Source organism: Lactuca saligna, chromosome 9 (genome assembly GCF_052625555.1).
Source record: "Lactuca saligna cultivar CGN05327 chromosome 9, ASM5262555v1, whole genome shotgun sequence".
NCBI lineage: Eukaryota > Viridiplantae > Streptophyta > Magnoliopsida > Asterales > Asteraceae > Lactuca > Lactuca saligna.
The window spans coordinates 13,223,439-13,246,850 of NC_136425.1; the positions used below are offsets into that span (position 1 = coordinate 13,223,439).

The window sequence follows — 23,412 nt, forward strand, 5'->3', positions numbered from 1 at the left end:
GTTGAGTGAGTGCATAAGTATTCTTGTGTCAAAAGTTTGCATCCGTTTCATGAAAATGTTTGTAAGTGTTTTGATGTAAATGTTTGTATACTTCCTAGAAAATCCTATATTTTCTACCAAGACGAAAAGTAGTCTTCTACCAATACTCGACTATTTTGTATGCTTGTTCTCTCGTAAGAATATATGTTTTTCCATGTTTATGACTATATTTATTAGAAAAATAGTTTGCATTTCTGAATATGAGAATATCACTGTATGAATGTAATGGAAAATGAAAATGTACATTAGTGTTGTGTAAAAATACTCTGCTGAAGCACTAACTACCTTAAAACCAAAATGTTTATTAAGGTTAAAAATGTGATTAGGTTATAACCATGCTTGATTGACTAGTATAAAACACGACGTTCTTCAGACGTCGAAAATGGTATGACATCTGTCACCTGTAGACCTGCAGGTCCCACTGTAGCTACCAGCAAGGTGTGGGATGGTCAATCCCGTATAGATTTATACACAAACTCACGCTCTCCCTGCAGGAGACTCTGGTTACAAAACGTGACACAACAAGTATATTGTTATGCCATGAAATAGTGTTTCTCATTTTAGTTGTTTTGTTATTGTTATAGTATGTATGTTCCTTTCTATTCTTGTTATAGTATGTATGTTCCTTTCTGTTCTTGTTATAGTATGTTTTGTGGTGTATAGAAATCGTATGAATGTATTGACTGATGTATGTTTCTCTATTCTAGAAATAGTATGTAGTGATCCTCTAAACTATACCTATTATAGTTTACTAGTATGTTTGTTTGAACTGTTACTGGTTTGCAGAAAAAACTCAGTTGTTTAACGGAAGCAACTGAGGTAAGTATGATCCTTAAAAATGTTTTTAGTAGTCATATATGTATTTAATGAGCATAATTATGATTTAGCCGACAGTCGAACTAGTGATCCTACCCTAAGCCCACAACCAAACAAGGAATAGGAGTCAAAGTATTTAGAAATAGTCCTAAGTCCGTTAAAGCATACTTATACGTAAATAAATAGATGAATATGATTTTGATACAAAAGAAGTTTAAAATAGTTTAAAAGAGTTTTAACAAGTTTATGAGTATAAGAAATCCTTTTGTTTGCTGTTTTCACATGTAAATGGTTAACACATTTGTATTGTGTTCTGCTTGTATTCTTCCCCTAAAAGCATTTAAAAGTGTAATTGTAGGGGTATGAACTCACCTTGTGTGAGTGATTCGAATGAAAGTTCGATATAGGATGCTTGGTATCACTATAGAAGTCCCGAGCACAAACGGGTCCTAATTAGCATATTATTACACATATATTTATATATTTAGTAAATATACTTACAAAGGTGTTTAGGAAACAACCTAGGATGCAAGAATAACTCACCAAAAGAGTGTTAGAAGCAACTTAGGAGGCTGAAATGGAGTTCACGGCCCTATGGAGTGATCACGGCCCAAGAGCACTTGAGTGTTCACGGTCCAAACATGAAGGGTTCACGACCCTGATGAAGTTTCATGACCCTATGAAGGGTTCACGGCCAAGAAGAAGGGTTCACGGCCAGAACTCTTGCAGATCTTTGATGAAAAGATGATGAATCAAGATGAAAGGCAAGGAACTTCTCATAAACAACAAGAAAGGGATGAGTTACTTACGATTTAGAGGAGAAAATAGAGCTTTTGGTTGATGATAGTTGAGAGAAAACTTGATGTTCACTGCTAGAAGATGAAGAAATGATGAGAAAATGAGCCAAAATCTTATATATAGCATGGAGTTCTCGGCCAAGGATGGGTTCACGACCGTGATCCTAGTTTGCGGCCGTGAACCACTCTTGAAGGGGTTCCTGGCTCGGATGCAGTCCACTAATCTCAAGCTATGACTTCCTAACACCTAACCCTTAAGTGTCCAAGGCTTAGAAACTCGTAAAATAACCCTTAACATAGTTAAAGGTAACATAAACAAGTATGACTTTTGACTGATTTGATTGACTTTTCCATATAGGAATTTCGGGTTGTCACATAAAGCTTAGTGAGTTTCCCAAAATACCGCATACCATACAACGGGCCCAACCGACATACAAATGAGCACAACCCAACATATCCATGGGCCTAGCCGAACAAATCAATGGGCCTAGCTCAATGTGCATACCAATGGGTCCAACCCAACATATCAATGGGCCTAGCCCAACATACATATGCAAGAGTCACAAAGACAACTAGCATCCTACACAGTATAATGAGAAGACTCACATGAATCACTACATCAGTTAAGCCACAACTTAATGCCCCGCAACAGAGGCTACAACACTCTTATCAAAGCATAAAAGGTCCAACCTTAGTCTACACACTAGATCCAGAAATCGTGACCTAAAGTCAACCTAGGTCAACAAGTCAACGATAAAAGGTCAATCCTCAAGGTCAAAAACCCAAAAAGCATCTCAAAAAATCGCAATGTCATGACCTTGAATTGGCCACATCGTGGCAACGTGAAGAAAAAACAATCGAGTCCTTACCCAGTCGCCACGCCATGAAAGCCTAAAGGTCACGCTGTGGGGACTGGTCTAAACAACTTAACATATTAAGTTGTTTTCCAATAACTCCAAGAGCTACAAAGCTCATATCTGGTCCTCCCCACGGTCTTGATGGATAAAATTTCCAACTTTATCCATTAATACATCTCAATAAGTCAAGATCTCAAATCCTAAGTCCTTAAAGGCAACTCAATGCATGAAAACACCTAATAAGCACTTAATCACTAGAGCTACTTCTCCAAAGTTTCTAGAAGGGTTTCCTAAACCTAATGGACCATAAAAATCATAGATTTATTGACATGCATGTCCTTTCTATTTTAGGTCAAAAAACATGGCAAATGTGTACTCAAAGCTTGTGCATGGGACCAAAACTCCAAGGATCCTCAGATCTGTAACATATAGCACTAAGATGACCACAAGGATCCATAAAGTTGCCAACTTTATGGAATCCACCCTTCCAAACTTCCAAACCATGAAGATTAAGGGACAAAAGGCCTAATATAGAAGCAAGTAACAAAAAGATTAGATCTTGAGCACTTACAAAGGTCTAGAGAATGCACAAGAGAATGATGATGAGTCTTTCTTGTTGCATTAACACATTATAACACTTTATTCTTCTTCTTCTAGCCATCAGAGGTACCAAAATGAACCAAAACTCTCAAAGGGAGGCTAGGGTTTTGAGGTAGAGGGTTGGAGGCTGAAGAGGATTCCCTAATCCTCTGAAACGTTACTTAAATATGGGAGGAAACCCTAAAATCACGGGCTTAGGCCAGAACAGCTGCCACGTCGTGGCCAACCTACTGCCACGCCATGACACTCATTAAAAAAAATCGCTTTCCATTTATTCCATGTCATGTCATAGGCATCCTTGCACCATGTTGTGGCACAAAGTTTTATCCCAAAACTCCATCTTTCGTCCTTGATAAATAACAAGCTAAACCAATATAAAACATAGGTGTTACACCCGCACCCTCTATTGGGCGCTAAACGCCCACTATAAGACGCGTCATGTCTTACCTGATTCAACAACTTATTGTTTACTTAATCCATTAAGTCCAAGCTTCCAACTCTCATATCTGAATCTAAATGATGTCTTAATGGATAAAGCCCTAGTTTCCAAAAAGTCCAAGATTGTATTTTTCTCTAAGCATGGAGTACAAAGAGCATATACATGTACTCAAAACTCCACATAAAGGTCAGATCTGAGGCCAAACATGATTCTATGATCATGGAGTTATCCAAACTCCATAGATCAAGCCATCAAAAGGGACCAAAACATCAAATAATAGACTAAAACTCAAAATACGTATAGATCTAAAGGTGAAAATTAATAAAGTTTGAATCTTTAAGACATACCAAGGTCCAGAAGATGAATGAAGGTTGATGTCTTTGGTTGTACAGGTTTAATGCCCAATATTTCAAGTACACTTCACTTTAAAGCCATACAAACACAACAATATGGATGAAATGAGAGAGGAGGAGCTTAAAATTATGAAAGTGAGGCTAGGCTTCAAGGTCGATCTAAGGTTAATGGAGGCTGAGAAATGAAAAACCCTTAAAACACGTTTAACCCATGGGCTTGGGTGCCTCGCACCCTCTTAAAGGCGCCTCGATGCCTCCGAGTAAAAAGCATAGATTTTCAGATTTCAACAAATTAAGCAGAATAAAGCCTATATAAATTAGGTATCGAGAATACGAATGTTACAATTCTTCCTTGCTTGAATTAGATTCCGTCCTTGAAATCTGTCTTGACTAAATTGTATAGGAAAACTTAACGCAATCCTTTTTTACTTCTCCAACCCACTCAACAATCCGATGCATCCACAACATGTGTTCCCAAGTCCACTTGAAATCGAGACTATGTTGCCATCACAAATCCAACCCAAGTATTAACTCAACCCGTTACAAATACCTCTCTCCTAACTGACGAACCAAACAAAATCTTAGCTTAGCAAAACTATATAATTCCAGAATTTTCCTATGAAAAAATAATTAAATTTGCTGTCATAACTTGTCTTTATATATGTAACGAACCCTAAATTCTTCCTCTCTAAATTGTAACAATATAAAAGATGTCATCGAAAGCTTTCTTCAGGGGTCTCTCTCAATATATTTAGAGCATACATTTTAACACTCCATGTTTCCAGTATGAAATATGTACACTAAGACAACCATTTAAAGTCTACTGGATTTGTTTTCCCCAAAACATGTTACATGTACTATAAACTAATATGCCCTTCAAGAAGTGACCGATACCTTTTTGTTGGCTTGGCGATGATGAGGAATAAGTTGTGTGTTTGAGCAAATGTGGCTATTTGATAGTTTAACCACTTGAAATGAATCAATATCATTATCTTTTGTAGCCCGTAACCGCCATTTATAATTTTTTGCAAAGCAAACATCTTCATACCTTTCTTTTATAGATTTGCTCACTGTAATTTGAAATCCCTTAGTAACACATTTGAATCCTACTTTAAACTTAAGTTCGTATTTGCTTTGGAAGAGTTGATAAGCTTTACATAAGAATAATTGCGGGCTACAACACCTTTACATTTTAGTTGAGCTAATTCATGTAATGGTAAAGGTTTAGGCATCCCCCAATGAGTGGTTTGTGTTTCTTCAAAATCGGAAAAATAATAAGGATACTTTTCCTCTTGGGATTTTCGGGGTTTTAGGGGGCTTAGTTTTCTCCTCTTCAAATCAGTCTCATCCCTAGCAAACTCAGTAAAATTATATAAATGTTCAACTAGCTCTCCATGTGGAATTATATTGCCATCACCAAGCAACAACATTAATTTTGCATGATCATTTTTAGATTTATCAACATCAAATTACGGAGTAACATCAGCTGCAACTTTACCTTTATATCTAAAATCATCCATTTTTACAGACATATCTGATTAATGTGTAACCTGGACTTGAAAGCAACCAACGTAATTAACCCACCGAAGTTGATATCACTGTTTATATCTACACCAAATCATGTATAGTTTGGAGCAATATACTGCATAGATCCCTCGATATGTTTCTATTGCCCTCCACTAGAGACCTGCACTCGAAAAAAATCCTTATACAAACTCATTTTTTTAGTATCCGAAAACTACCAAATTAAGGATTCAACAATATGAGAACAAATAGAAAGGTACATGGTGCTTGTGGAAGAATAAAGAATACACAAATAGCCTAATTTTATCAATTCGGAACATCATTCCGGGATGACCGTACATTTTAGAATACAGTTTGGATTATATTTTTGTTCTTTTTTTTTTTTCAGTCCGAAACATATGGACGTGAGATTCTACCAACCATTACCAACTCTGGAATAAACATAGTTGCTTGGAATACCATATTCTGGAATATATTGTCATTTTACAAATTTTATAAAAAATTGATTATTGTCAAATAACTCAATTTCTCTTAAATTAAATGTCCTTAAAGTAAATTTTACCCTCGTTCCTCCTCAAAACCCTCCCGTGTGTGTTTCGAAGCTGCACGGAGACTCATCAATGGTTGACGTGGCGGGGAGTTCATCGACGGCTTCATTGAAAGATGACAAGCCTGTGATTGTTAGGGTTAAACGGAAAAGCTATCAGTCGCCACTCGAAGCTTTTTGTGAGTTCAGTTCAAGTTTCGCATTGTGTGGATATGTTTATAGAGTCTACTTACATAACGATTGAAGTTCTAAGGGCCGTTTTTTATAATTACTCTTATGTTCTGGTGTATTAGGGCTTGAAGTCAATGAAAGACCAGTGAAGCGACCATTGTTGGATTTTGAGAAACTATCTATCAACAATGCAACGTCCCAAGGTATGTGTTTGTCTGTATCTTCTGCATATGAACAGTCTTGTTGCGTTGATCGTATAATCAATACTTGAACTGCTAAGATCTTAAAGCTGTTTTGCTTTAGTTTTGATATTATTTTGTGAAAATTTTCTTGGTGGACAATGATGAGATTAATAAACTTCGGACTCTAATTATGAAGTGTTTGGATGAGTTATGAACAAAGTCTAGTTACAATGATGATTCTAAGCAATATTTACGGTGTTGTTACACTGCAGTTGAGGAAGTGAAGCCCAAAAAGTTTTTTGTTCAACATGTGGATACTGTGAGCAGCTCTGATGTTACTGTTGATGTTCTTCAGTCATTTGTGGCTAGTAAGGTGATCTTTAAATACTTATCATCTTCTTCATATCCTTGTTTCTCATCCATTATATTAATCTTTTTGTTGGTTGTTCTTATTGTATTAGCCTACTTCTGCTGATGCACTTGATTCTAAAGCAAAAGTTGAGGACCAAAGGCGTAGTAATAAGACTGAAAATGTAAGATCTATATCTATTATAGTCAATTCATATTTGGTTACATAGGTTAGATGCTAAAGTGTTGGTTCTTGTGTTCTTTCTCTTTCTCTCTCTTGCAGAAACAGAAGCAGTTGCTGGTAAAAGCTAAAGAAACACAAGAGGTATATTTTGAATTATCTTTTACTAATACATTTTTTTTATATTTTGTAAGTTGTATATATTAAATTCTGAATCCCTCTTAATCTTTGTGCACCAGATTTTGGCAAAGAATGCGCGATTTGAGCAAATATGGAAGAGTCGAAGGGGGAAAGACACTGCTGCTTCTGATGATGCATTGCGTGACATGTGTCATCTTTATGATGTTGTACGTGTGGATGCTGGGGAGACTAGTGGGGTCCACGAGGAAGAGTGAGTTTTTTTTAGTGTTGTCTGGATAAATGGTGTTTAAAAAATATTTGATAAAATTATGATAGGAAAATATAAATTTGATCAAATTAAGAAAAAAATAATATTCCCGTGTGAATATGCAGAGATGAGGAGGATGAAAGGCTATTGCACAGTTTCTTGCCTCTGCTACGGGAGTTCATTCCAAGTGCTGCAGAAGATATTGAATCTGAAATCGACTATCAAATGATAAGAAAAGGTCTTGCCTTTTGTTTCTGATCTTATATTGATCATTATAGAAAACTCAATTTTCTTTTTCTTTTTTGTTAATAATTCTGTGTTATTGAAATCAATGATATAATTAAACAGCATCCAAGGATGAGTATGTATATGATTTGTATGCTGTGAAGGATGGAAACATGAGCATGATGGCTGAAAACACATCATCCCCATTTCCATTGTAAGGATTCAACACTTTTTTTTGTGTGATTTCCATGAATTACCTTTTTGCCCTTGCCTCATATAAAACCTTTTCCTGGGTTTTCGTGTAGCATCCAAGTCAATGAAGATGATGATTTCTACGATGGCCCGGATGATTCAGACTATGAAACCGATGATTCCAACGGTACTTTTCATTACACACACATGTCGTTTCAGACCCTTTTAAGCTTTGTATTGTTTTTGACATGCATTGGACTGAGATTGTAATTGATGTACCCTGCCCAAAAAGGCGGGACAGGGGCTTGGTCTCAATCTCTTGTTTGTGCAAAAGACATTAATGCCCTTTAGTCCCGTGTAGCAAATGCAGAGATGTGTGTTTATGTTGTGTTTGTTTGTTTTGGGAGTTCAGCTGAGGACAATCCCATGAATGATTATCCTGATGAAGAGGAAGAAGAAGCGAGTGAAAGTGGTGATGAAAATTCAGAGGATGAAGATGAAGAAGAAGAAGATGAAAAAGAATCTTCAAAATCAGGAAGCATAGGAGGGGAGGGGTTGTCTGAAGATGAAAATGAGATGCTGACAAATTTTGATGAAGATGAAGATGATGATGAGATGTATTGGTAATGAGTTTAGGGTTGTGTATTATTTTTGTATATGAAACATGTTGATCGTTCATAGTTTGTGTTGACAATAGGTAGTTGGATATTTGGTACTTTTGTTGTTGATTTTTGGTATACTTTTCCCTTGCAAAACCTTGAGTGGATATATAATATAGATATATGTGGAGGCTGGTAAACTACTTTAAATGTTTTTTTTCCCTTTTAAGGAAGGCAACACTTTCAGCTTTGGTTTGCAAACATTTGAGTTATGTATTTTTGTTGAATTAACATCATAAACAATTTTTAATCGTGGGTTTGACTGATCACAAACAATTCCCTAGATATGGTTTAAAATTGAATTTTTTTCACCTTAAAGCTGAGATTGATCAAGAGGTTTGTATGTTAAATTTATGGAAAGTAGTCTCTAGTATATGATGAATCAATGTTCACCAAGTTAGTTGATGGAAGAAGTCCCTGTGAAGTTTATTAGGTCATTTCATCTCCAACCTAAAGTCAAATCCCATTTTTAACACCATTTCTCTCCAAGCAAACACCATTTGCTACACCAAAATGTTTTAAAAAGAATGATATAACATCAAATTTGATGTTATATACTACTTGATTGCACCGAAATGGTCTAAATAGTAATAACCTACTATCAACCTCAACATGCGACAAGTTTAGTTTTGCTTGTTTAAACAATTTGCCAGTCGGTTTGAGAATTGATGAAAATTAATAAGACTATTATTATTATGATCAATAAAACAAGTTCAAATCAAGAATCACTTCCTATGCTCTTTTAAATAAAACAACTAGTATTTTGAGCCAAAAACAACCACAAATGCTATGTTAAATTCAAAAGAGAACTAAATGGTCCATGTCTCATGTTTTTTTTTTTTTCTTCCTTACACATTACACACCAACAGAAACACAGAAACATTCCAGGTTCAATTCTCTAACCTAAAGTTGGTGTCCAAACCAAAGTTTCTAGGATGCTCCAGAAATCCAAGAAGGCTGCATTATTTTCTTCATTTTCTAGTTGAATATGTTCCAATTGCACAAAAGATCAAACGCAATGTCATTCCATTCTTTGTATGACTTTCTTGCAATCAGGCTTATAAAATTTAGGAGCATGTGTGTGTGTATGTCTTCATCGCATGAAAGGAAGCAACCATCTCATTTCTGAACCATTTCCATTTGCAAGAAAATATAATTTCTTCCATCCTTCCTCTGAGAATGCTTCACGACGTATCAGCCTTTGCCTGAGGTTTTACATAATTCATGTCAGTTGCATGTTTTGATGGAAAAAAGATAAAATATTTCAAAAAAAAAAAAAGGCAAGTATACCTGAGGTAATAGTGAGACACAACAGAAGCTTCATCGAGAGTGTAACGAGGAAACATAACACGTGCATTTGTAGGAACATCTGGTAAATCTTTCCTTAGCTTCCCAACTGCTGTTGAATGAGAGAAAGCACCTATCATCATGTTGTCATGCATCATGGAACGAAATGCATTCACCTAGGGACAAACATTACAACCTTCAACACAAACTAAAAAAAGAATATTACAATGATTCTAGAAGAAATTAGAACAACCAACTAACCGTTGCAACTTCTTTAGCATGAATTGGACGAGATGAGCGAACAGTCATTGGCTCCTCAAATTCAGTGAATGTGAACCAACTGTTATACTGCTCACACGGTTGTTGTGGTAAGAAATAACAGACAGAATATGAAACTTGCAAAGTGAAAAGAGGAAAAGTCAACTCACTTGGTCAATTGCAAAAAGAACAGGTATATCTTTTACAAGTGACAACTCTTCCCTCAAACGAACAACAACTCCAACAGAAGCATGTGTTGTAGTGATTCCCGTTTGAACCAAATCATATAAAGATGAACCTTCAGGCATTGCCATTGAATCTGCATCCTTCATCCTCCCAACACCAGCACCTTCACCAAGTGGTATGGGATCAAATATCTTACAAGGTAGCTTCATTAGAGATGATTCATTGTACTTCAAGAAATCCTGCAAACAATAAATAGTGCACTTCATTAGGGACATTCGATTGCATGTTGATAGAAATTAGAATTCTTGCCTGCAAAATGTTGGCTGCTTGTACAGGTGTATCCCACAAACCAGTTTGAGGGTTTTTATAGAAAAGTCCTCCATGAGTCCAACTTCGACCTTCTGGAACATACAATACCAACCAACCTTCATCACGTGCCCAGTGAACAAGCATTGCAAGAGCAATACTCTTTCCACAGCTAACAGGGCCATCCAATACTATTTGCTTCTGAACACTTAAACCTGAGAGTGAAGATGAGAAACAGCAAATATAACTACTACAACCAGCTTCTGAAGAAACACAAGAAACAGCAAATGTGTCATAGAAGCAGTAAGCTAAAAGCACACCTTTGCTGTTACTAGATTGCAATGTTGGGTCAACAATACGCCTGTAATTATCCCGGAGATCCAAGAAGCTGTGTCGTACTAGCAATGCATCTCTCATTGATTCATCAAACTCTTTCTCCATTCCAACTGGTAATTTCTCCGGCAGCACCTCCTCCAGTTTCTTCCTACTGTATACCAAAAAAAGCGAAGTTCAGGTATGAATAATTATGGAATGCACCCACATCAAATTCAATTCCTAGCATTTGGGCAATTCAATTTCAATGTATGACGTACAGATTCTCGAAATGTAAGAATAGAAGCGTACTACTCGATGGATAAAATTTTAGATTTGCAAATGTACTGGTGAAATAGAAGGTATAGATAATACCTAAACTTCATGTAAGTACAGGCGTCCTTTCTACTGAGTTCAGATAAAGAAGCAGAGGAAGTAAACAACGGCCGTCCGTTAGGGCCGATGTCAAGTGACTTATCGCGCTCATCTTCATCGAGGAGGCGCCTCCGGTTTCTTTCGTCCGAGATGAGATCATGAGCTGCATCATCGACAGAGGAACCAACAGCCTCTTCCTGTTTCGACTTTGTTTTCACATCGGCTTTGGATTTAGGCTGAGCTTTCTTATTGCCCGCCTTTGCACCCGACGATTTGGCTTTCTTTACCGCGAAGGTTCTGGAAGATGTCAACTGAGAAGATTTCGAATTCGATGCTGCAATGGAGGTAGGGATGAGAGTTGATTTCGCCTGTGCAGAGGCGACTGCTCGGAGAAGCGAACGCAACATTTCTGTTTCGACGGCGGCGGAGTCCGATGGATGTTTGCAAATACGCAAAGGGTGAAACCCGAGGGCAAAGATGTAATTTCAAAACTTGTGTCTATGACTGGGCCGGTTTGCTTTCAAAAAGGGCTGGGCATTTGTTGTGGACCTTTTGTTGGACCGTGCTTTTTAGTATTAATTGAAAACTAATATTATTGTTTAAAAAAAACACATTTTTTATTTACCCCTGCCCCGCCAGGAAAAAAAAAAAAAAAAAAAAAAAACTCAATTTAGGGCTCCACTCCCGTGGCCTCCTCCGCCCATCGCCGGCCACATGCGGCCTCCTCCACCCATTGCTGGCTACCCAAGGCCTCTTCCACTCGTCGCCGATTCATCTCCAACACGGAAAACTTAAAGGTATGCAAAGCTTTTCTCAAGACAAAATTGCAAGAATGGTCCCTGTGGTATGTCAAAACTAGCAACTTTGGTCCAAAATGAGTTTGGCTCGCAAGGATGGTCCAATAGTTTCGTTTTGTTGCAAGTTTAGTCCAAAAAATTTTAAACTTTTTATAATGACGGATTAAACCTTGATATTTTTCCTTTTTTAATTTTTTTATTTGAAAAATGAAATAAAGAAAAAGAAAAAAAGATTCTCTCTCTCTCTCTCTCTCTCTCTCTCTCTCTCTCTCTCTCCCTCCAGTTTAGAGAACGTCACCACCCTCACTCCCCCCCCCCCCAAACCTTCACTCCCAATGGGAATCCTAAACACCATCGTCGAAAAAAGATAAACGACACCAAATCGAAGCTTTGGCAGTGAAACCCTAACCCTAAAAGTTTCAACTAGCGGCGTATAGATCGAAACTAAGGTATTTAGCAACGGCGGCCTCTGAAACCCTAAGATTTCAGGAAACGAGAATGACGGTAACCTGTAAAAACCATAGGGTATCCTCCTTTCCTTTTTCAAACTCGATTGAAGCTCACCTAAGGGTCATTTGATGGAGCCAGGAAGTTCGATAGACGATGGGGACGGTTACAAACCGTGGTGCAGAGGGGTGGCAGTCGGTGTTTCCAGTGGCCTTTCCTCTGTTGCAGTGGCCTCGTTAGGGTCTGTAATGGCGTCAAGAGGCAATAATAGACCAAGGCAACGACAGGGGTTTCCGGTGGTTTAGTCATCATTGTTGTGTTTTGCTCTATAAAGACGAAGCTTGTCGATTTTCACGAGGCGGCGGATCTGAAACCCCCATTTGCAAACCCTCGTTTCATAGCTGGAGCAACGATTACGGTTCTCCCCTCTCACACTTAGAAGCTCGTCTGAAAACCATTTGATCTTGTTGAGATATAAATTAACAGGGGCCGAAAATGAAGATTAGAGTTAGGGTTTTTTTTTTCTACGTATCATTAAGAGGAGGAATACAATGAAGATGTGGGGGCGGCAATGAAGAGAGAGAGAGAGAGAGAGAGAGAGAGAGAGATTTTATTTTTGTTTTATTTTTAATTTTTGTAACAAAAGAAAAATGGAAAATAAAATAATAAGGGCAAATTCGTCATTATAAAAAAGTTCATAGGAAATTGGACTAAACTCGCAACAAAACGAAACTATTGGACCATTCTTGCGAGTCAAACCCATTTTGGACCAAAGTAGCTAGTTTTGACATACCATAGGGACCATTCTTGCAATTTTGTCTTTTCTCAATTCTGATTCTTCCTGTTTCAGTTACTTGCAATGTGATGTAGATCGTGATTTGATTAATTTGGAATGCATTTCTTATAATTTTCTTTTGATTATTAATCACCTTCTTGCGATGTACAATCTAAAATTCGGGACAGGAACATGATATATATTTGTTGATTAGAGGTATTAACGAATTTTGACAAAATAATTATCAAATATTAATTTAGTCTTTAACCGGTTGTCAAGTCCATTTTAAACTGTATAAGGACTGGACTCGAGGACCAGTCTAGGTTCTTCTCAATCGAGTCTTTTTGAGGGTCTGTTTGTGGGTCAATTTTGCCCATCTGTTATACCATAAAATTTGAATATGAAACCTTCGCTTTACTTGTACAATGCAAATTAAATTGAATTCATAATATATAATAGGGGAAATCTTCAGAAAAATCCTAAAATTTTACTACAATTTATGAAAAAATCTCAAATTAAATTTTGTTTATAGAAAAGCACAGAATATCGGCTAAAACTTAAAAAAAAAAAAAAAAACTCTTTTCGGCCGGTGTCGCTGTTTTATCAAGTATTCTGTTCTTTTTCATTAGTTTGGTCAAAAATTTGGAACTTTTTCGGAAATTACCTGATAACCAAAATATTGGGACTTTTCTGAAAATTACCATGGAATTAAAGGTTATTATTATTAACAAATCATTTATAAACATAATGAATATTTTTATTTATAAAAAAAAGGAAATACACTTGTTGCTAATTTCTGAGAATAAATTGGTGGTCTAACTACTTCTCTATTGCTTATTGACCATATCGAACTCTCTACATTCCTCATATGCATCGTTGTGTGTATGATTGTGAGATGTACTCAGTGAGTGTTCCTCTAATGTTGGTGTTCCTAATATGTTGTTTAATTTAACTACTACCCAACATCTATACCTCACATGGTAACAACCATATGTTAACACACATCTATCAAATGTGAAAAAGTGAATCGTGAATGATAGTTTATATGGAAACAAGTGAATGGTGATTATCTTTAAACTGTCATTCAAAGTTTACTTTTCACTATGTGTGTAATTTGATGGTTGTTACCAAGTAATAAATAGAGGTTAGGTGATATATATGTTAAAGAATCATTGTGTAATGATATTTTCTAATAACATATAATCCTATAGCATCACGTCTAATAGCAAGTAGACACTTATTGATTGTGTATTAATAAATATTATTAACTCTTGTATTTAATTGATGAAACGTACATATTACATCCCACTATGATACCCACAACGATACATAAGAGGAACATAGAGAGTTTGAAGTGGTCAACAGACAATAAAGGAGTACATAGTCGACCATTCTATTCCTAGAAATTTGAAACAAATGTATTCTTTTGTTTGTAATAAAAAATATTTGTTATGTTTATAAATGATTTGTTAATAACAGTATTCAATAATTCCATAGTAATTTTCAGAAAAGTCATAATATTTTGGTTATCGAGTAATTTTCAAAAAAATACTAATATTTTGAGCAAACTAACAAAAATGACAAAATACCGGCTAAATCTACGAAACCGACCAAAAGGGTTTTTTCGAAATTTTAACCGGTATTCTGTGTTTTTTCTATAAACAAAATTTAATTTGAGATTTTTTCATAAATTGGATTAAAATTTTAGGACTTTTATGGAGATTTCCCTATGCATGATGTATTGTTCGACAGTGCAGGCTGCATAATTCTATCTCTAATATCTCCCTAAACCCTAAACCCTTTTAATTCAATTTGAATCAATGTAATGATACATACAATGATTATAAAGGATGGTTTGTTAATGAGGATGAAGACATCTCAATGGCAGGAAGTTATTGATTTGAATCTCACCGGTGTATTCCTATATACACATGTATGATTCTTGATTAATAATTATTCTCAAATATTTTCTTTACTAAATCTTTATATTTTTGTTTTAAGATTATGATGAAGAAGAAAAAGTTAATTTTAATGTTTTTGTTTTTGTAACTAACAATGTTGGAGGGTTTTTTTTTTTTTTACAAACAATGTTAAGTTTTTTTACCTTAAAAATATTGTATGTATAATGTTGGAGTTTTTGCATCTTAAAATATATTATATGCTTAATTTATGATAGCTAAAATTTGTTAGTCAAAGGTTTGTATAAGAAAACAGATATTTAAAATAAAAAAACATAAATAAAAAAGATTAAAAAATTTGTTATTTAAAAAAACAATAAAAAAAGGTAAAAAACTGAAATAAGAATTGTTATTTAAAAAAAATAAAAAAAACAGTATAAATGTGAAATAAAAGAAAATGAAAGAAAATTCGAATATTTAAAATAAAAAAAACATTAACAAAAATTGAAAAAGTAAAGAAAATGGCAAAATACTAATATGGTAAATATTTTTGAAATAGCATTAAAATAGGAAATAACTTTTTCAATATTTTTGAAAGTAGATTAAAATAGGAAATGACAAAAACTCATTTGTTGTGTTCTTTGTGCATTTTAGGTCCATTTACAAGGAAATACATCAAATTGATCATCTCATTGATTATTTATTTTATACTATGTATGAGACCAATATATTATATGTGTTAATTTAAAAAAATAAAAAATAAAAAATAAAAAAATAAACTACATATAAAAGTCAAAATATTTGAGAACTTTGATTTTATAAGAAAATAAGAAAAATAATAAATTATTATAACAGAAAGGTTTTTTATCTTTTAAATTTAAATAAATAAAATAAACCAATGAGCTTTAATTTTGAGAATTTTGAAATTAAAAGGTAAGTTCATTAATGAAATTGATATACATTTATTTCAATTATTACATTAAAATATTAAGTGGAATTTTAAAAAAAATAGAAAAACTTATAAAATGACACCCGGAAAAAAAAATGAAAAATAACCATAAAATGGCATTTGGCAAATGGAATGAGAGTGTGATAAGTGACAACAAAACCCTCATTTATTAGAGAGGATTTTTCACACAAATTTTCTAATGTTATCTTATATATGGAACATTTATGCAAATTTGTTATTAGCCACTCACTATTTCTCTAGTTTTGTAAAATTTAATGGTAATTTTTGTAAATTTTGCTTTAGGGACGGATCATTTCTGTAATTTTATGAAACACAAGGAGCATTTCTATAAATTTGTGAAAAACAATGATAATTGATGTAGATTTCCTAATAGGCATAAACCACATCTATAATCCCCTTTTATAATAAAAGACTCTTTTGTTGTCTACGTGTCATTCTCTATGCTCTTTCAGTTTAAGTCCAATTACTAAACTACCCTTTTATAGCTTAAAATTGGTCATCTGGAGGGTGTTTGAGATTACTTTTTACATTCAAAAGTCCTTCTTGTAAAAGAACCTTTTGCAAAATGAGTTTTTAAAAATGTGTTTGGATTAGCTTTTGAGGGCAAAAATCAAAAATTGTTTTTAAAAAAGTGGGTGACTTAACTTTTACCTAAAAAATGATTAAAAATGACATGCTTACATGTTTACAATAATTTTACTACTTTACATGTACTATTTTATACTTAATAGTTTTTTTACACATATATTATAATTTTGTAAACATTTTATTAGAAAATATAAAATATAAAATTCTTTTAAAATATTTCTAAATTTTTTATTAGACAATGATAATATTAAAATTAATTTCATACAAATTGTAAATAATTCATAAAAAAATATCACAGATAACGTCATATTACATTTATCCCTGCAATGTGATTATATCTTGTGCAATAATATCTCATATTGTTGCCCTATACGAATCATCATCACTTGTGCGATTTGTAATTGAACCTTCTTCGTAAACTTCACTACTAGTACCACCTCGTATGGGATTGTATGATTCTTGTTGTGCCCTATTAAACGCTTTATCATACCTACCAACCTTTCTAATATAGTTACGGATCGTCATTGATGCTATCACAATTCTCACTTGGTTCTTGTACTTGTAATAAACATGCATGTCTCTTAATAACAGTCACCTAGCTTTTCACTCTCCAAAAGTTTGTTCAATGATATTTCTCAATGATGAGTGGAGATAGTTAAATTTCTTTTTCGGTCCACGAGGTTCACGAATAGCAGCCGTGTGTCCACGTCGAAAATTCGGTAAATGATAATGAATATTTGTGCCTTTGTATGGAGCAAGATACCCTTTGGTATTTGGATATCCAACATAAAAAACGTAATATTTATCTGTAAATAAAAACAAAGAGTTGTTATTCATTTCAAAGAAGTAGTAAAAACATAAAACTTGTGTTCCAAATTTTTTTATCTTAACCACCCGTGGATATGGAAAATTAAGATCTGGCCTCTATAAGACTTCATTGAAAATTCTTGTGTCGTGTGCAGCCCCCTCCCAACCGGTCCATACAAATATAAAACACATGTTCAAATCACAAATGCAATCCTTCAAATACAAAAAGATATCATAAATAAATCATTTGTTAAAGTTTGACTAACAAGTAACTGTAAAATTTGGATACTACCTTGAACATTGGATGATACCGAGGGTTATTTAATACATACATATATATATATATATATATATATATATATATATATATATATATATATATATATATATATAGATTCGGGAACATCATCATTATAGTTTGCGTCTGGCTTGATGATGTCGGCACTCAGCTTTAGCACTGCTTCCAAAATTGTATGGAAATGCCTATGAATCGTTTCCCCCGAATGATTAAAAAATTCTTGCACAAATCTATTGCTACACCCACGAGCCAAAGTCATCAAGAATATTCATACAAACTCCTCAATAGATATATTTCGTGTTTGTTGTAGTTCGTAATTTGTAGTAAGATTTATGCATAACTATATAAAAATTGGTACGTGTAGTCTAAACATCTCATAACAACATCTAGGATGGCCATTTAATACTTCATTAATAAATATGTGCCATGTGTGGTTTGAAGTTTGACATGACCTATCGTAGGTTACGAGCTAGTATTATCTTTTTCAAAGCTAATCGACATAAAATTTCAAATTCTCTATCCTCTTCTACCCAACATTCTTCATTATCATTAGACGAATTAGAGTCATCACTATCCACCCTACATAATTGTAACGTCCCAAAATTCAAGGCCAAAAATTTTGTTTTGATTAAGTTATAATATAAAACCATCAGTAATAAAACATTCCTATTCATATCTCATGTGACATCCCCAAATTCACGGCCTGAAAAGACCGATTTAATTTATGCTTTTGAAATAATTTCAGACTAATCATTTGATTAAAAGTGTTGCGAAATTTGTTCCCTGATAGGTGCATTTTATGCACCTATTTTGCATGTTTATTTCCATCTTTTTATAGCATTCTACTTTATAATTCTTGCATTTAGTTGATTATTAGGGCAATTGCATATTTCATTAAGAATGCCTGGTACTTCACTATTTTTGATTTATTTTGTAGATATGGAGAATGGAACGTGGAGCTTGGATGCATGGATGCTTGGAGCATAGAGCTTTGGAACATGAAGAGAAGATGAACCGGTCATTCTGTGCCAGAAAACATGAAGATGGAGCCAACAGTGAATACTTTTTGGAATTTTAGCAAAAAGCATGGGCCATGCCAAAAACACATGGTCAAGACAAATGGTCATGCCAAAAACACATGGGCAAAAGGCATGGCCATGCCAAAAATGCATGACCTTATGGCAAGTCACATGAACTTTAATTAAAAGAGCAGAAGAACGTCATTTGAAGGCAGAACGGTTTTGGGAGTAGTTTCTGGCGATCTAGGCCAATTTTGGGAGAATTCTTGGAGCTTTTGAGAAGACTTAATCATTGCAAACATTTGGATTTTACTTTTGTAAGGATTAAACATTCCAATTCCATCTTATTCTTGTTTGATTTGTTCTTAGCCATGTGTGGCTAAGAAACCCTAGTTCTAGTTATTGTTCAAAAAATGTTGATTGCTTGACTTGAAGCATATGATTTGATGTTTGATTTGTGATTCTATTCTAGTGATTATGTTTTTGTTTAAACTAGAATCCTTGAATTTGATTTGTGTTTGATTGGCCACTTTCATGAATTGAATTTTTATGCAGTTAGTTAACTTTTAGGGCACCTAATCGTTCTATTGAGTTAATAATTGGTAACAAGCAATAAGTTTTCTTATTGTAAAACATATATCACATGTTTTCACACTTCCGAGCGTATGAGAAGAAATGAACATTGTTGGGAAGCTTGTACAAAACTTAATGCAGTTTTTCAATACAATCTAAGAGCGTGTTTAGGTTGAATTAGTAAAGCTAGGTCTAATCAAAGAGCGTGTTTTGGTTAGATAATTTGGCAAGCGAGAGTTATTAGAGCGTGTTAATACCTTTCAGTACCAACATAGAATAGCAATCTTGAATTACATCAAGTCATAATCAAGTTGAACAACAACATTGAGAACTAGAACTAGAACCATTCAATCAATTTGTTTACAAATCTATTTCATTTTGTGCATGCTTTTAAAGTAGATTGTTATTTAGTTATTTACTTTTGCAAACAAACCCCCTCTTTGTGACCAAAGTACCTTGTGCAAAAATGTATAGACTTTTGTCCCGTGTCTCTGTGGTTCGACCCTGCTTGCCTTGTACTACTTTTTAGTGCATTAAAGCAGTGTATTTGGAGTCTATTGTACCCCTTTATTTGTTGGGTCTGACACACCTAACATTCCCAGAAAAACATTATAAATATGTTATCAAATCATTTCCGAAGAAATGTATTTTATTCACTTAAACCATTGGGATGTCATTGTCAATACAAAACATAAGCATAAACAAAAATTACATTCATTTACACTAGTGATCTACTTCTCTTTTAATCTCTCAGTGTAAAGCAACTTCGTATCGATACTTGTGATACAATTAAACTGAGTGGGTCAGGATTGGGAGCCTGGTGAGCATTTAGGGTTTTCAACCCACAATAAATAATAAACTTATTAAGTTCTTAATCAACAATAAATTTATTGATTTCATCAACCAAAATAACCCTAATTACCCATTCCCATTATCCTCACTTTACGTCCCTAAAACAACTATCATAAGGGACATAACCTAAGGATTGTCACTAAGGGTGACAACATTGCTTTGGGGGTTCCTCAGCAAGTTATGTCAAATAAAACAAACATCGGAGTGACAACATTGCTTTCCCTCAGAAAGTTATGTCAAACAAGTCATCCTAACATAAAACAACCAACAAGGTGACAACATTGCTTTCCTTCAACAATTTATGTCAAATAGGCACGAAATCACATCGTCGCCATGTGCTAGTCCATAGCTCTTATTCATCGATGGTATTTCCCACGGGAGTTTCCCCGCAATACATGTCAAAGGGTTTTCCATATACTAAGTCCATAGCTCTTATTCATCGACGATATTTCCCAGGGGTCCCCCCCCGCCCCCCCCCCCCCCCCCCCCCCCCCCGCGTAATACATGTCAATGGGTTTTCCATACAGCTGATGAACATACTAAGGGATTTCCCCAGCCATACATTCACTAAAGGCAATCATGAGGGGAATAGAGTACAATTAATGAACACTCTATCCATTAACACCTACAGGTTGCGGGCATGCTAATGTTTCTATAACACCCGTAGATCCGGGCTAGTCAATTTAGAGGTAATAGGGGTCGAAAATGACTTTTCGACAAAAGATTATTTAGAATAAGTAATCTTAACCAAGTTGTAGAATATGTCACAAGGTTTTTGTACATATAAAGAGCGTCAAAATCGGAGTTATAACGAAGAAGTTATGACCCGTCGAAGTTTCGCGACGGAACCGGCACGGCACCAGGAAGCGTAAATAGTGATTTTACGATGGAGGATTTTTTAGCCTTAGTGATCTAAACGAAAGTCTTATAATATGTTAAACCGAGAAAATCCAAATAAAGAACGCCGAAATCTGACTTCGTATGAAGAAGTTATGATTTTTCTAAGATTCGGCTTAGCAGTGCACGACCCGAAACTCGAATTTTAGTTCGAGCGGTTTTTGGCTTATGTGAATTAAATGAGAGTTGAAGATCTCATTAATAGGAACTTAACAGTAAAAAGACAGACGAAAATAGAGTCCGTATGAAGGAGTTACGAATTCTTCGCGGTCATTTAACAGTCTAAACGTCTCGTACTGTTAAATTTAAGATCGGTCGAAAATTAGCCGACGGAGTCAAAATGAAAGTTGTATATATTATTTTTAACTACGCGTGGATATAAATAACGTCAAAAATGGAGGTCGTATGCGAAAGTTACGGATTTTAGAAGTCGGAAGTGTGTTGTGCGAAAATGGGTGATGTGGCACAATCTTGGCCATTGCTTTCTCCCTAAGTCTTGCCACTAGATGGTGACATGTGGCACCAAGTTCAACCACTTTCACCCTATAAATAGAACCTCTCCCACCCTCATTTTCTTCACACCTTTCTCATTTTTTTCTTCTCTTTACTCTCTCTCTCTAGCCCCGAAACCCCTCGAAAAGCCTAAGGAACCTCCCTAGCACAAGGCGGAAGCCCATGAGTGCTCGAAGGCTCCGAGAAGAAGAGCTTTTCCGCATGGGAATGTTGCTCCAAGCAAATCCTGGTTTTCTATAAAACCCGCTGTTTCGTCGAAGGAAGTTATTTTTTTTTCAAGAAGTGAAGCGCTGTCTGAGTTCAGAATCACGACCTTTTCAAGTGAGTGCATAATTACTTTCATCTTACACATAGATATGAAGTATTTTATATAAACTACGTGCTATGCGTGCATATTATCTGTATACTTGCTGTCTATGTTGGATGAACATTTTTATACATGTTTTAGATGATTTAAACTGTATACGTATTTTATATACACGAATATGTTGGGTATGATACGGGTAGATGAATGATGAGAGATAAAAGATGATGTGAGTAAACATTGGCAGCTATAGACTTAGTGCCTAACTAATAAACATTAGCAGCTATGGACTTAGTGCCTATTGGACAAACACCGGTAGCTATGGATTTAGTACCTGTTAAGGCTTTCGTAGCTATGGACTTAGTACCTATTAGATAAACACTGGTAGCTATGGATTTAGTACCCGATGAATAGACTATAGCAACTATGGAATTAGTGCTTTGTGAACGAACATTGGCAGCTATGGATTTAGTGTCAGTCCTATAACCTTGGAAGTAAGGGACTTCGGAATAAACGAATGCAGAATAGATGACTCTTAGGATAAATCCTTAAGAGTAACGAAGATAATGGGGATGAGTAAGTGGGTTGATTGTTTGATTGTTTAAACATAATAATTATATTATTGTGGGTTGAAAACCCTATGTACTCACCAGGTTTCCCACCTGACCCACTCAGTTTATTTATATCACAGGTGTTGATATGAAGTCACATTACACTGAGAGATTAAATAGATGTAGATCACTAGTGTAAATAAATGTAAGTTCTGTTTATGCTTATATTCCTGTATTGACGATGACATCCCAAACGTTTTAAAAGGAATAAAATATGTTTCTTTGAAAATGTTTTAAAAACGTATTTATCGTGTTTTTCTGGGAACGAATTCCGCAACATTTTTATTAAAAGAAGAACTCTGATTTTTATAAAGCATAAACAAAATCGGTATTTTCTAGCCGTGAAAATGGGGATGTCACAGTTTCCCACTGGACTGTCTAGAAAGTCTGTGGTCATCATCCAAACTCCGCTAGATGATTGAATCTCAAATCACATAGAGACCTCTCATCACTTTATTTTATCACACACCAACTATTTAATTCATAATCTATATCACTAACTCATGAAGTTCGTCCGATCACTTCATAAAAGAACAAAGACTCCAAAGCTCTTCCAAATAAAAGTTTAGGGAAAATACTGATAAAGTACTCCCGTACGCTCCCGTACTCCGACACGTAATAGTGTCAAAAGGAAGAACTGATGGATGAACACATAGTTCAAAAATACCTAATGAACATATAGTTCAAACATACGTACCGATTACAAGTCTACTAACGTTCCATTGGGCTATCTAAAATAGTATGTGGCCGTTGTCTATACTCTGCTAGATGACTAGATCATCTTAAACATCGATACCTCTCATCACTTTTATTTCATCACACATCATCTAATTCATCTACCCATGTTTTACCCAACATATATATATATATATATATATATATATATATATATATATATATATATATATATATATATATATATATATATATATATATATATATATATATATACAGTTTAAAACTTGTATAAAACATGAATTCAACAGTCACCTCAAATAAACAATTAATATATTTACACATA

The 23,412-nt window shown here is 34.7% G+C and overlaps 2 protein-coding genes across 2 annotated transcripts; one reads left to right on the top strand and one right to left on the bottom strand.

Moving 5' to 3' along the window:
- Nucleotides 1-5,962: 5,962 nt before the first annotated feature.
- On the top strand, nucleotides 5,963-8,468 carry RDM4 (RNA-directed DNA methylation 4). Its single transcript, XM_078972407.1, has 10 exons — nucleotides 5,963-6,151; nucleotides 6,266-6,346; nucleotides 6,598-6,698; nucleotides 6,787-6,858; nucleotides 6,957-6,998; nucleotides 7,094-7,245; nucleotides 7,368-7,480; nucleotides 7,591-7,681; nucleotides 7,773-7,846; nucleotides 8,072-8,468. Exons 1-10 carry the CDS (start codon nucleotides 6,046-6,048, stop codon nucleotides 8,284-8,286), a joined length of 1,047 nt encoding a protein of 348 aa, XP_078828533.1. The 5' UTR covers nucleotides 5,963-6,045; the 3' UTR covers nucleotides 8,287-8,468.
- Nucleotides 8,469-9,079: 611 nt separating this feature from the next.
- LOC145017844 (mitochondrial 28S ribosomal protein S29-like protein) lies at nucleotides 9,080-11,509 on the bottom strand. The gene is made up of 7 exons (XM_078975800.1): nucleotides 11,043-11,509; nucleotides 10,676-10,842; nucleotides 10,359-10,570; nucleotides 10,034-10,288; nucleotides 9,867-9,953; nucleotides 9,609-9,781; nucleotides 9,080-9,523 (listed from the first exon to the last, which is right to left on the bottom strand). The coding sequence occupies exons 1-7, from the start codon at nucleotides 11,447-11,449 to the stop codon at nucleotides 9,412-9,414; spliced, it is 1,413 nt and encodes a 470-aa protein (XP_078831926.1). The 5' UTR covers nucleotides 11,450-11,509; the 3' UTR covers nucleotides 9,080-9,411.
- Nucleotides 11,510-23,412: the final 11,903 nt, after the last annotated feature.